This window comes from Saccostrea cucullata, unplaced genomic scaffold, assembly GCF_032062105.1.
Source record: "Saccostrea cucullata isolate Sc308-1 unplaced genomic scaffold, CSIRO_AGI_Scuc_v1 ctg4506, whole genome shotgun sequence".
NCBI lineage: Eukaryota > Metazoa > Mollusca > Bivalvia > Ostreida > Ostreidae > Saccostrea > Saccostrea cuccullata.
Window position 1 is genome coordinate 1 of NW_026931097.1, and position 14,621 is coordinate 14,621.

The window sequence follows — 14,621 nt, forward strand, 5'->3', positions numbered from 1 at the left end:
ACAGTTATTTAAGTATTTTCACTTCTGTATCAAGTATAATAGTCTTCAATTATAAAATATCAAGGTTATGTAAAAAAAAAAGTGCCTGTCATTTATTTGGACTATACAACTGAAGCTCATATGGCTTTTAGAGAGATAACTTAAAAAAAATTAATGATACAAGTGAAAACAAGTATTGTAAATCGAAGTTTCAAGACAGTTTAAAAAAAAAAATAATTGCATTTGATTCATTGCTTTATATCTAACTTTTTTAATGTCTATTGTAAATGATTATGAAAAAGAAAACCTAAAAGAGAACCACAAAAATTTAAAATTCGACTATATATTTATGGCATTTCCATCGGAATAAACAGTCGAAAGGGTATTACTGTGTCCACAAAAATGTTATTTTATGGATCAAAAGTTAAATTAAACATGACCCATTTTATTTATTCATTTTATGTATGATTACATAATTTTCACCTTTATAATATAATTTTTTGTATCAAAAGGCATATATGAATGTAATTTTAAAAATAAATATACATCATGCTGGATATCATAAAACCCATATTTTCTTATAATATACATTATTTGTCAATCACCAATCCATATTCAAATGTTAGTTTAATAACGTGCAATATATTACATTATTTGTCAATCACCGGTCCTTATATAAATGTTAGTTTGATAACGTGCAATATAATGCAAAAAAATCAGGCTTACATAAATGTTTTTTTTATATATAATTAATATTACATTACCTATCAGCAGGCTCCAGAGAAGGATGTGTTTAAGTCCCAACATGACACAGTGTAGAGAGATGGACAACTTAAGGCGGCATACGAGGCTTATGGACTCCCCCTGTGTTAAACGTGGGTCCCCTAACAACAGGTATTGACAGGGCCGGTCTATTGTCAGGTTAAAATGCACGAGATCGCCCCCGGGCCACACGACGGAGTAGTGTGCATGACCAATTATCACTGGTACATGTTAGAGGTTTTTTTGTGTCCGACACGTTACGTGAGATGATAAATGGTTTATTAACGATGAGAAAAAAAAGGTTTTTCGCTCGAGTGCAATTTTTCATACATAAAAAAGTAAATGTCTGTGCAATATTTCTTATTTTTTGACATGAAAGTTTTAATGCAAAATTCTAAATCATACAATAAAAACCAAGTCAAGTAAGAGTGTAAAGAAAATACCGGTCATCAAAGGAGTCCTTACCTGCAAAATAAACAACTTTGGATATTTACGACATCATTCAACTTACATTCATTCTTTAACATGTTTTTTATTATGCAAAATTTCTTAATTTTATTCACAAATAAAAACAAATATACTTGTCATTTTGCAGTTTGGGGGCATTTCACATGAGAATTAGTATAGATATTTTAATCTTCAAATTTGAAATGATCTTTCAACAACTAATTAGAGATGAATTTCCCACTCAAGAAAAAAAATTACAAATAAAAATGATATCAAAGTCCTGTTCCTGATAATGCACATGGCGGGCGTGACCGGTCAGTAAGAGATGCTCACTCCTCCATGGCACCTGATCCCACCTCTGATGTGGTGGAGGTCCGTGTATACTCTGCTTTTATTTTGTTTTGCTTTATGGATCTTGAATATTGTTCTGTATTTTAATATGTTTCTAATTAAAACAAAGCCCATACAGATTTATAACGACAATGTTTTGAATTTTCTAAAGATAAAATATACAGATCAATAAAAATATAAATATTTAAACTTTCACTTTTATTCATAAACACATATAACACATACGATTTGGACAGACTTATTTAATAATAATTAAAGGTGTTTTTTTCTTCAGAGATTTCTTCAAAAATCTCTTCTTACTTAACTTAAACACACTGAATACATTGATGGACTCGGATTAGTTATTATAATTGCATGAAGTCTAAGGACCAATTCCCGATAATACTAGAATTATTTTGGTTTGTTTTCTACACTGTGGATGTGTAAAGGGGAATGAACACAGTTTCAACTGCAATTTGAAAAGTAAAAATTTTAATGTTTACAATTCCTAACTAAGGCAATTCTAATGATAAGCAAAAATTTAAACATCATTTGTTGATTTGCAAAAGAAGATGCAGGACTGAGAATTCTTCATAATGTAAACAAGGCTCGTGCCTTGTTTTTGTTTACATTTAGAAAATATCATGTTTATAACAAAACGAGATTTCGCAAATCATTAGAAAATGTCTAATTGTATTTAACTTCTTTATTGAAAAAAATCTCCTTTGACGAAGACATATTGTTTAACCTTTGTAAACAAAAACATGGCTTGGGCCTTGTTTACATAATAAAAGTTTGGAGCTCTAAATCTGTCTTGCAACTCGACAACTGAAATTCAAAAAAATTGCTGATCATTAGAAATACTTCAAGTATTTGTGAACATAAAAAATGCTATGAAAATTTTTGGCTGAAACTGTGTCTAGGCCCCTTCATTAGAAATTTCGAGGTAACTCAACCTTAGAAACTTCATGTCATTATAAAAAACATAACTATTAACAAAACATGCTAAACATCTAAATAAGCCAAATCACATGGCCTGATGTCATTATTATCAAATTATAAATTGCAATTTTTGATAACTACAATGTACCCAATGCATCAACCATTAATCATGTCTAGCACATAGCATGAAGGTGTTAGGCGATCCTTCTCAGATTGATTGACGAAAGTTTTTTTGATGCATTTGAAGTATCTACCTACAGGACTTTTAAAATTCTGCGCTACTTGTGGATATTTGAGTAGCAAGAAAAAAAAAGGAAATGACAAAAAGATTATATTAGCATTCTTTTGGTAAAATTTAAGCATGTAAAACGTGTATAAAAATATCTAGATGCTGTCACGAGACAGGAATACCCGCACTAAGATGTTTGCCTCTAAATACACACTCCTACATATTGGGCTTTCTAAGGAAAAAGTCAAAATAATTCTATAATTTACACAAAATACTACAGCTTCATTTTGCTACTCAAAACACCTTGATTAACTATTTTCCATCGTCGGGAACCCACGGGTGATCTCGTCTTTACTTATCACCCGTGGGCAAAGTAGCTGAAATATCGCCGTAAAATATGCTAATTTGTTGTTTTTAGTCTTTGTTAGTCAACCAATCAGAAATTTAGAACTCTTCAATTTTGAAAAATATGTTTATTACTTTGCTTTTTATGGTAAATATTATGACGCTCGTTTAAACGTGCGAAGTTTGATTTAGAACAATGAAAGCCAATTCGTACAGGTCACTGACATTAATATCCGTCAGATATATATAGGAGTACCTCTTTCTAAATGCAAAATGCGCCGGTGAGTGGGTTTATCAGCTGTGTTAACTAAGTGATGAGGTTTTTCATGTTTTGGCAATGCAGAACAGGCATATGTGACTGGAACTATAATTCGTTGTTTAGCATCGCATTGACGTTGATTTTTTTTTTTACCTAATTCTCCAAATATTTAACTCTCTTAAAAGATGATTAGGCTACTGTGTAAAATGTAGGAGGAGTTAAGGGAAGACGGTGTTTTTCGCATACAAAACGTCAATTTTGACCCCCATTTGACTCCCTGGGGCAAAATGAAAATTTCGAATTTTTACTGCACATCAGCATGATACCACCAACCGTCTCCCTAAAGATGATTAGGCTACTGTGTAAAATGTAGGAGGAGTCAAATAGTTATGAAATTTCACAGAAATATGTATGTTAAAGATTCCAATAAATGTTGGGTAAAATATCTGTATTTTCATAAAAATTCTACTAAAGTCATCGGTATGTTGATATCGCTGATGGAGAGGTACGTATACGGAGCACGACAAGGAATTTGAAGCAAAAGCACGCGGAATCCAAAATTTTACCCATTAATTTTCTATAATTCGCTATATCTTTCTACATTTTTCTCAAATGTATCTTTGTTGAGATGTGGGTTATACACTTTCAGAACTTGAATAAATGAAGAAAACAAAACAAATGGAATTTTAACAAAATTTAATTAACAAAACAAAAGTAAATTTTTACACCAAAAACAAATTCAAAAAAATTGAAATAAATTGTCTATCTGAGCTGCACGTCTCCGATAGTGTCCTTTAAAAAGAAGTGAATGAATCACAACACCCTTGCAGAAGAGTTGAGTTCCGGTTTTGAATTTCCCCTGGTAAACGTGTTTTTCTTTCACAAATTAAATTGAAAATAATTTTCGCAATTATCACATATTTGATGTTTTTAAACTTTCACAATGCTGTCTGCATTAACTTTGGCTTGAATTGATAAATTTTCAGAAAGGTGAATTCTGAATTCAATATCACCACATAACTTGAAATTGCTGGTCCGTCCGGTGTCCGTCAGGGCTGCCGTACTCTGTCGTACTCTCTCACACATTTGCAGTTGTAACTGCATAAACCAATACAAGCATCTCCCTCTCACCCTGGACTGGCTATTGTCAATGTAATAAACTGAAGACCCGCCCAAGACCTGATAATTACGAAACGGGACAAAAGCCATAGGAAATAGGACCCTGGGGAAAAATATAATAAAACAACCATACTAAACGTGTAGATTCAAACAAGAAAACATATTTTACAAATTGTATTTTCAAATACCTGATGTAGTTTGAGTACCCGCCCCGGCTACTTCAACACAACAAGCTAAACAGGTCTTAAAGCTGAACACTTCTCATAAATAGGCACAGCAGACAGGTATATAAACCGTTTGATTTCGTTACACCCGATTGCACACTCGAAACTCGTGGCTGATATGTAGTACTCCTTTCGTGGTCTTAGATATTTTGCGTTTATTTCTTGTTTTTATGTGCTTTTTCTGTTTGTAAATAATGTATTGACCTGTATTTTTCGTGAAACTTTTGTTCTGTTTGGGAAAAAATACGTAAAAGATTGAGTAGCACATATTGTAAGATGTACGTCTACACTCGTCGGATCTCTACAGTGAAATACATTGAACTGATTAGCGATCTGCTCCTTATAAACGGGTTGTAGGGAGAGCGTTGAAGAACGGGAAATATGGCGGACTATTCCTATTCACGAGTAGTGTTCAGCTTTAACTCGGCTGTGACTTCTCGGGTACTACCCGAACAGCTCCCAGGTAGATAAAATTACAAATCAAAGGGTTCCCCACAGGATAAAGAACAATATTTACATTCACATATTAGGTATCTTAACAGATTAAATTTAGTTTGTTGCAATCTTTAAATTTTTCTATTATTATGTATTTTGATTTCTGATGTGATATTTGAAGTACTATATAAGAAATATAATGATTTTTCTCTGCTGCGATTCCTGTAAAAAGACTGTTAAAATGACGTCTATTGAATTGACGGCGCACCACACTTTTGTTAAATTATGTGCAATGCTCAAGATGTCGCCAATATAGATCCAAAATACGCATGATAAAACATGTAGTAAACTAGGGAATTCGTGACATTCGCCCAGAAATAGCAAGTTGAAATTTAAGACCTTTGTAAAAAGGCTACACGAGAGGACGGGAAGAAGATTATCGACGAAAACTTTTATCCGGACGACTGTAAAGAACGTGATTGAGAGCCATTAACATCACACTATGTCTCATAAATATCTGCAGGTTTGGTTTTAAAACAAAAAAGAATAATCTTCACTTGTTTACTAAATTTTAAGCTTGAAAAAAAAATGGTGTTTGGGTGTTGAGTAGATAAGGTAACTCAAACTGTACATGTACTCTTGTGAAAATGTTGAGAATATGAAAGCTCAATGTTATCACATATTTTTTTTATAATGCCCGTGACGTCTAAGATTTTGCTGCTCCGAGACTTCATGATATGTCCTAAAAAATCACTCAAAATTGATACCAATTTACAACATTATGATATGAAAGACCATATAAGTAAAGATTCTTTTATATTATGTGTGACATTTTGCCCGATTATGTCGTCAAATATTTTTTTGTGTGCAACAAGTCCGCGTAATTTTTGAACGACCCTCGTACCCGAACTGTCTTTAGAAAGTGCGGGTATAATGAAGGTGTCACTATCATGACAAAGTCGAAATATTTCCTATGCTGCCTCCATTATTAAATACAGCTATTTAACCGTTTTTATCTTTTACTGAGACTCCAGTATTCATGTGATGATACATAGGAGATACGTAGGAACAACAAACGAAATGAAACGGTGAAAAGCTACAATAGACAAAAACAATAATAAGAGTGATGTACAATGCATTAAGTTAAGAAAATTAATGAAAAATCTGAAAAATACCTTTTCTCAATAAATATGACACAATACTGAGATATATGTGTGTGTAAAATTAGCATTATTTTACAAATATCTGCATACATTGACAAAACATGACAAATTTAGCCACTCAAACTTCCCGGTAAAATCTAACAGTAAATTCACACACTTTAGATAGAAATACTTGGCCGAAAAATGACAAGCATAATACAAATAACTGTAAGAAGTTGAACATATGAAATACTTACATTGTGGGCAGAGAAAACAACTGTAACAACAGTATGACTGTTCATGTACTGAGTAAGGCGACGAGTGACAGAAAAAATCTCGTTCAACACGCACGGAAATAACAAGTACAAAAAAAAAAAAAATCCCAAGACGTACCGAAAGAAAAAATTCCGGATTACAAGACGGCACATTTCCATATAAAATAACAGGTGTTATTCTTAACATGATTTAGAAGGACTCGAGCATGAAGTAGACATTATTTTTTATGTTATACTGTATATAGTTTTTTAGTAAGTAATTTTTTTTCGGGGTGGGGGGTGGGGAGGTATATTCTCTCCGATTCCCCCTCAATGCTTTCTACAGCCCCGACAAAAAATACATGACAAGATATATGCATGTAGTATATAAAGTATGAATTTTATTTGATATTGATTAGGTTGGTTTCAGTTTATCTTAACTTTGGATAATAATAAATTTTATAGCATCAAACATGTATTTGAACGTGAATACTTTTTTGGCCGTCTTGTCCTTGATTTTAAGTTGGTATTGAGAAGAGAGCATTTTATCTTCCACGTCCTTTTGAAATTGTCAATACTTTTAATATGATTTAAACATTTAAATTGTTCTTAATTGATTATTACAGTCGTGCATGAGTTTTGACATGTAATGTTCTACCCCATGCTTTTACTTGATTGTTTTAAAAACGAAATAAAATATCAACAAATACCCTTATTTTCCCAGACCATTAAAAAATGAAAGCAAGATTTAAATACGTCGAAAAGATCAAAGTCTACTCTTTTATAACATATCAATATAAATATAGCGCCTACATTGTTAACAGCTTCAGCTATTTGCAAAAGAAATATCTTTTAACAATTTATGACTGCGAAGGGTATACAGGTGCACCTCATGCAGTCAAACAGGAAGATAAATTACGTCAAACAGATAAAACGTACAGATATGCGGTTGGAAGTGATCTTGGTGAATTTTCTGATATACTCTGTAGGAAAGGTATCAAGTTTTGGTAAGTTTATTTTTCTAAATACAGTACTGAGCAGACTCAATCTGACACCAAAGCAGTCACAAAAAGTAGTCCCCGGGACTGTTTGGGACCGCTGTTGGGCTGCTCTGGGACCTCTATGCATATGACTGCTCAGGAACTGTTCTAGAAAGCAGTCCCAGCTGTCCCTGGGACTGCTTTGTTCACTGATGTGTGAAAAACGTTCTGTGTAACATGTATTCTGAATTTGCAAGCTCCATGTTGTTTAGTTTACTTGCAGCAGAGATGAGTTTAAACTATGAAAAATGCAAGAGTTTGTCACAATCTTTTTAACAAGTAGAGATTATTACAGTTATTTAATATTTCAATGGACTGTATACCAGTATTTACACAAATGCAGTTTAGAATAAATTAAAAAATATTTAGTAGTTAAATAAGGAAGTCAGGAGAATATTTTTATCCCTAAACATAAACTACTGGTTTAAGAGGAAAAAATATATACGTGTAGGCTTATTCTATTATTTAATGTATAATTTTGTGCTCAAAATTTGCATTGGCACTATTTGAAAAAAAAATCATTTCAGTTAGATATAAGATTTTGTAATTCAAAAAGCTACACGTTTTGCAAGTACATCGCTGAAAAAGATAAGTCAATGCAACCCTCAAATAAAACCTAACAATTTATTAATGTACGACTCAGAATCAATTTCAACTGCCTTTTATAGTTCCATTGTTTATTCTAAAATCTCATTTCTGAGCCCATTAAATTAATGAACTGGGACCGCTCTCTGGGACTGCTGGGATTGCTGTGGGACTGCTCTGGAACTGTCCTAGGACTGCTGTAGGTCTGCTTTAGCAGTTCAAGAGAGCAGTCCTCGAGACTGCTTTGGGACTGCTTTGTGTCAAGATTGGGTCTGGTCGGTACTGTACATAATATTTCATTTTTTATAAACCTAGGTAAAATATGGTAAATTAATAAATCTATTGCCAATGACAATTTGCAGTCAATCTGGCGCATGTACCTTTACAAAACCTACAGGGAAATGCCTCATGGAATGTTGCTCCTCATATAAGTACCTGGACAGCTGACAAGGCGGTGGATGGTAATACAAGTCAGACCTACCTTCCTACATGTGCTATTGCTGCCTACGATACCAACACTTATAAATCAGTTTGGTGGAAAGTGTGGTTAAACAGGAAGTTTAATATAGCATACATGGAACTATATCTGCGATATGGAAGTAAGTATTTCTCTGGGGGAAAACAAAAATTTGTGATTTTTCTAAAAATAGAAAAAAACTGTAAGTAAATGTGATAGTCCAAAACGTGTAACTTATTGCCGTAAAACTACTTTACGCAATTATGATGGTAATTTGATATAATCGAAAGTCTTTCAAATTCTTTTTCACGGATTTCTACATAATAACATAGTAGTTTTCATTTATAAAGTTGTGAGCTTTATTGTAATAATTATCTTTTACGTAATAGACGATATACTCTTTTGTGATAATAACATATAAGTATATTGGTAATCGATTTTACTGAGATTTTTTTTATAGTAGATCTTTATCAATGATAAAGATTAAACTATGTATTCAGGACGAGTGAATAATATAAAATTAGATCTGTCATCTGAACCACTCCTATAAAATATTTCTGCAGTGTTACATATAAGGCAATATATATATATATATATAGAATATTACATAATAAAATCTATATCACATGTCATATCTACGAAAGCCCAGAAGGCTCATTCGAGATTCAAGTTTCGAAATACGAGATTCAAATTTCGAGATTCGAAATTCGAGTTTCGAGATTCAAGATCCAGATTAACCAATCAAAAGGCTCATTCGAGATTCGAGGTTGGAAATACGAGATTCGAAATTCGAGTTTCGAGATTCAAAATCCAGATTAACCAATCAAATGCGGGTTCAACATTTGATTACTCCCCTTTATTATGTTTTATCTATCAAGAAATCGTTTAATATATTTATAACAAATGAGTCATTTGATTAAATTACAATGCAAGAAAGAGTGTTATATATATTAGAAGGAAAGTTTAATAATCATTGGATTTTTTATCAACAAGATATACTTCAATTTATATTATGACTTCTTAAATATTAAATAGAATACATATGTCAGGAATATATATATTTTTTTGCATTGTCTACTTTATATAAAGGGTTGTTAATATAATAATAAATTTATAAATAGTGACTAAAGATTGACAAAGTCCTCACCCCTACCCGCCACACCTGCCAATTTTTCCCGAAACTGAAAATGTTACTTTAAAAACTTGAAAGGCAATATAGCCTTGATAAATAAAAACCGTGTTCGTTTTCCTAATAGAGGGAATACTCAGTACATAATCAAAGTACTCAGAAGTACAGAGAGCCGGGCTCATTTACAGAGTAGAATGGATTTCTTACATGAATCACGTTTATATTCTGATGAAAAAATTATTTTAAAACTATCAATATAAATGATAAGACACTGACAGTGAGTTTTTAAATCCTAATACCACGGTCTGATTTTGTCAGAATCAGAATTAATCTGGTACCGCAGCTGAATGTAAACAAACAGGCCAGTCTGGTTCCCTCTCCTGCTTTACCTCGTATGTGTAGAGAACTACAGTAACACTGATTATCAAAAATCCTTACGCTAATGAACTATATGTTCTTTGACTTATGAAGTTTTCAAAGTCATTACTACAAATGTTTATTTTATATAGATAAAACTTCGTTTTATTTTTGTTGCTTTCTTTAGCGTTTGTATTATCTCAAAAGCGGTTGAGAGTAAGAACTATATTTTTGCACGTAACTTTAAAATGGCGACTATGGGGTCAACATCCTGCCTTGAACAGGATCACATAAGCCGGCAATTGCTCTTTGAGCAATAAGCCCGGCTAAAAATAAAGTTTTCAATTACTTATCTTCATCGAAGGCGTTGATTTCTTGAATTAATTAACAATTATATATATACAATACAGATTGCAAATATGAATAGGAATAAATGCAGCATTCATTTTATCTGATATCAAACAGTAGATTAGTCTACATTACCTGCAGAACTATAGCGTTATGGTTTTATATTTAAGTCTCTGCATGACCATAGCGTTATGGTCAAAGATTAAAATATACTCAGTTTTTATTTATCAAGGCTACATTGCATTTTCAGTTTCGGGAAAAATTGGCAGGTGTGGCGGGTAGGGGTGGGGATTTTGTTAATCTTTAGTCACTATTTATAAATTTATTATTATTTCAACAACCCTTTATAAAAAGTAGACAATGCAAAAATATATATATTTCTGATATATGTATTCTATTTAATATTTAAGAAGTCATAATATAAATTGAAGTATACCTTGCTGATAAAAAAAATCCAATGATTATTTAACTTTCCTTCTAATATATATAACACTCTTTCTTGCATTGTAATTTAATCAAATGACTCATTTGTTATAAATATATTAAACGATTTCTTGATAGATAAAACATAATAAAGGGGAGTAATCAAATGTTGAACCCGCATTTGATTGGTTAATCTGGATTTTGAATCTCGAAACTCGAATTTCGAATCTCGTATTTCCAACCTCGAATCTCGAATGAGCCTTTTGATTGGTTAATCTGGATCTTGAATCTCGAAACTCGAATTTCGAATCTCGAATTTTGAATCTCGTATTTCGAAACTTGAATCTCGAATGAGCCTTCTGGGCTTTCGTACATATCAGCCCGAGTTGTCCTATATAAGCCGTAGGGCTGATTGCCTGAGGGTTGATGTGACATATGGTACACGGTATAGTCTGTAGTATTCTACTTATCATATATTTAAAATACTTAATATGCGAGTTCACATAAAGTCATAGAAGAATGTTTGTGACCTTTTCCGTAGAATTAAATAGCACTAACTTATGACTATTCAACTTTGTACACAACCATTCCCCACGATGAATTAAAGTCCAGGCTTTTTGATATCATCGACAGCTGCTTTTTTGATAAAAATCGTAAACTTACTTATCTGGTAATCGGTCATTGCAAAATTATTTTGTTAAAACACATTCTGATTGCACACACAAGTACTCTGAAGATGCTTGAGTATCTGTTTGACAATATCTATGTAGAGTTTAGAGACCAGGTATTCCACCAATCTATTGGAATTCCCGTGGGTACCAATTGCGCTCCGATATTAGCAGACCTATTTTATATTCATATGAAGCAGAATTTGTGCACAATCTTCTGCGGGAAAAGAAGAAAACACTTGCTGTGGCCTTCAACTCGACTTTTAGATATCTCGACGACGTATTGTCTATTAACAATGGTAATTTCCATTCCTACGTCAATACGATATATCCTAATGAGCTTGAGATAAAAGATATCACAGAGTCTGACACATCTTTTTCATACTTGGATATTTTACTTTAAAAAATGACGTTAATGGCAATCTAACAACCAAGCTATATGATGAACGTGATGACTTTGACTTTTCTATAGTCAACTTCCCCTACTTATGCAGCAATATGCCTTCATCACCTGCATACGGAGTATAGATATCCCAGTTGATTCGATACGCAAGAGCTTGTTCTACGTATGAACAATTTCTAAAACGAGGTAAATTACTGACAAGCAAGTTGATTAAACAAGAATATCAGCAGACTCGTTTAAAGTCATCATTTCGAAAGTTTTACGGTCGATACAATGACCTTGTCAGCAAAAATAATTTATCATTGAGTCAAATGCTGACTGACATTTTTCATACTAATTGTTAGTCCATTATTTATACACTGATTTGACAACGGATTTTTTTCGTTATTACCTGATCATGACAAGGAGCACACGGCGGGTGTGACCGGTTGGCAGGGGATGCTCACTCCTCCATGGCACCTGATCCCACCTCTGATGTTTCGGAGGTCCGTGTTTGCTCTGCTCCTATTTTGTATTGTTTTATCGACTGTGATATTGAATACTGTTCGTTATATTCATATCCTTTTTGAAAATAATTAAGTTCAGAAATGTTACTTAAATATTTTGATAAGTCGTTTTAATTTCACGGCGTTAAAAATTCCCTATTTCTCAAAAAGTAATTTTAATTTAACGCTGCAAGAAATTTATTCAAATTTTGTTTACGCAATGAAACATTAAAAAAAAAAAAACTAATGAGAGCATTCACGGTGCGTTTATTAATTTCGCGGAAAAATGATGAATCGCAAAAATAATGAAAGTATAACTTTATATATTGATCTCAATAGGTGTGTAAAATGTGTTTTTATAATTCTATAAATTATATTTATATTATAATTAGACTCATTTTTTCTCAAGAAAAAAACATTACATTTTTTCAAATATACAGTGGAGCCTTATCTATCCGGACGCTTTGGTTCCTAGGCAAATTGTCATGATATGTGAAGCGTCTGGATATCTAAATTACCATTTAAACAAGAAACGAGTCGTACAATAACATAAAAATTCTGTTACGGTGAAAAATAGTCTGGATACCGAAGCATCCGGATATCTTGCGTCCGGATATTTGAGGGTCCACTGTATTTTAAAAGCAACAGAACGGGCAACTGGATTCTCCATATATTTTTTTGATGACGTATCTTATGAACCTTCCTCTGGAGACTCGGGAAGTCTTATATACCAACACAATCCTATGTCCGGATGTCCAGTGTCTCTTCAGAACATAACTGTGAATAAAGTAGCCCAGGGAGTAGCCTTCTATAACGAAAGACCAGATGGATTTACGTCAAGCTGTTCAGGCACAGACCTAACAAAGACTTCAATTGAAATATGCGAAGTGAGAGTCATGGGTAAGCTGACATTAAAACTCGTATTCAATCTAGAGAAACAAATAATCATCCTAAGCGGGGTTACTGCCATTTTCAAATATTTTATGTGCTTACTTTCCATGGAGTAATCTTTTACATGCTTTTGAAAGTGACAAAAATATCGCTACATTTTAAAATGAATTTATTTAAAATGTTTTAAGATCTAGAAATAAAAATCAAAGATATGTTTTTATTTTTTTTTTAATTTCTTATTAATTGTAGGTTGTGACCAAAATAGATATCATTTTAGATGTAGTAACGCATGCAGTGCTAAATGTAAGGACAGCCATTGCGATGCTTTTAACGGATCATGTATCTATGGCTGTTCTGATCCTGGTGCTGTGTCTTTAGATTGTATAGGTAAGATTTATTTCGAAATACAAAGCATGATATTTAATCTTTTTTCTATAATATCCTCGGGATATTAAATCTTAAAGTTTTAAAGATCTTAAAGTTAGGTTGAGAAAATAAACAAATATTAAAAGGTTATATACATGTATACATATGCCTGCCTATGATATAGATTACCGGTATATTCATATAAATTAGATAAAGCTATAAGTCTGGTACATTTTAAATGGAAATGCTATTTAAAGATTTTACGAGGAATAAACATTGAATAAAAAAATATCTACGTTAATCTAGGTAAAAATATTTGCTCTACTAAACACATATATATTTAAGAACATTTTTTATGTTTAATATCTATGACTATTTAATCAGTTTCTCTTTGATTTCTCATCATACATAGCATAGCATAAACGATACTTTTTCCTTGGAAATGTTCACCAAAACTTTTTATTACCTTGTATTAGTGTGTGAAGACGGGAAGTATGCATTTAATGGAAGATGTGAACCATGTGGACAATGTCAGGGGTACACACCGTGTGACAAAGGAACGGGAAGATGTCCGTCTGGGTGTAAAGAAAACTGGGGCGGGAATCTTTGTAAAGGTTTGTATTTGATTTACACTGAGTCCTCCTAAGTACCTATTCCAACCTCTGGAATTTCTATAAGTTTTCATATTATATATTATCAAAAACTGTATGTTGCTTGAAATTATTTTTTAATCTATTTTATTTTTCAAAATCGATCACTTTTCAATATCTTCATCTTAAATCAAACCTTCCAAAGTGATTATATTTACTAAAGCATTTTTGGGCATATACGACCTCTATTTTTAATAGATCGTATTCAGCGTATCAGTGTAACGTGTATTCATACATTTTCTATACCTATGCAAATTAATACTCCACATTTAAAAAGTGTTCTGATAAAAAACTTGAAAATCTCCACAGCTTAAAATTGGCGAGGCTATCTCTAGTTCCAATAAAGTGTGAA

General features: G+C 32.4%; 1 protein-coding gene across 1 annotated transcript in view; it reads left to right on the forward strand.

The window, feature by feature from the left end:
* Positions 1-7,410: 7,410 nt before the first annotated feature.
* Positions 7,411-14,621, forward strand: part of LOC134231389 (platelet endothelial aggregation receptor 1-like) — a gene marked incomplete at its 3' end in the record, with an annotated part of 38,068 nt that continues 30,857 nt past the window's right edge. Inside the window, exon 1 of the mRNA XM_062713354.1 lies at positions 7,411-7,474. Coding sequence (XP_062569338.1) covers positions 7,411-7,474 — 64 coding nt within the window. The remainder of the gene's footprint in view (positions 7,475-14,621) is intronic.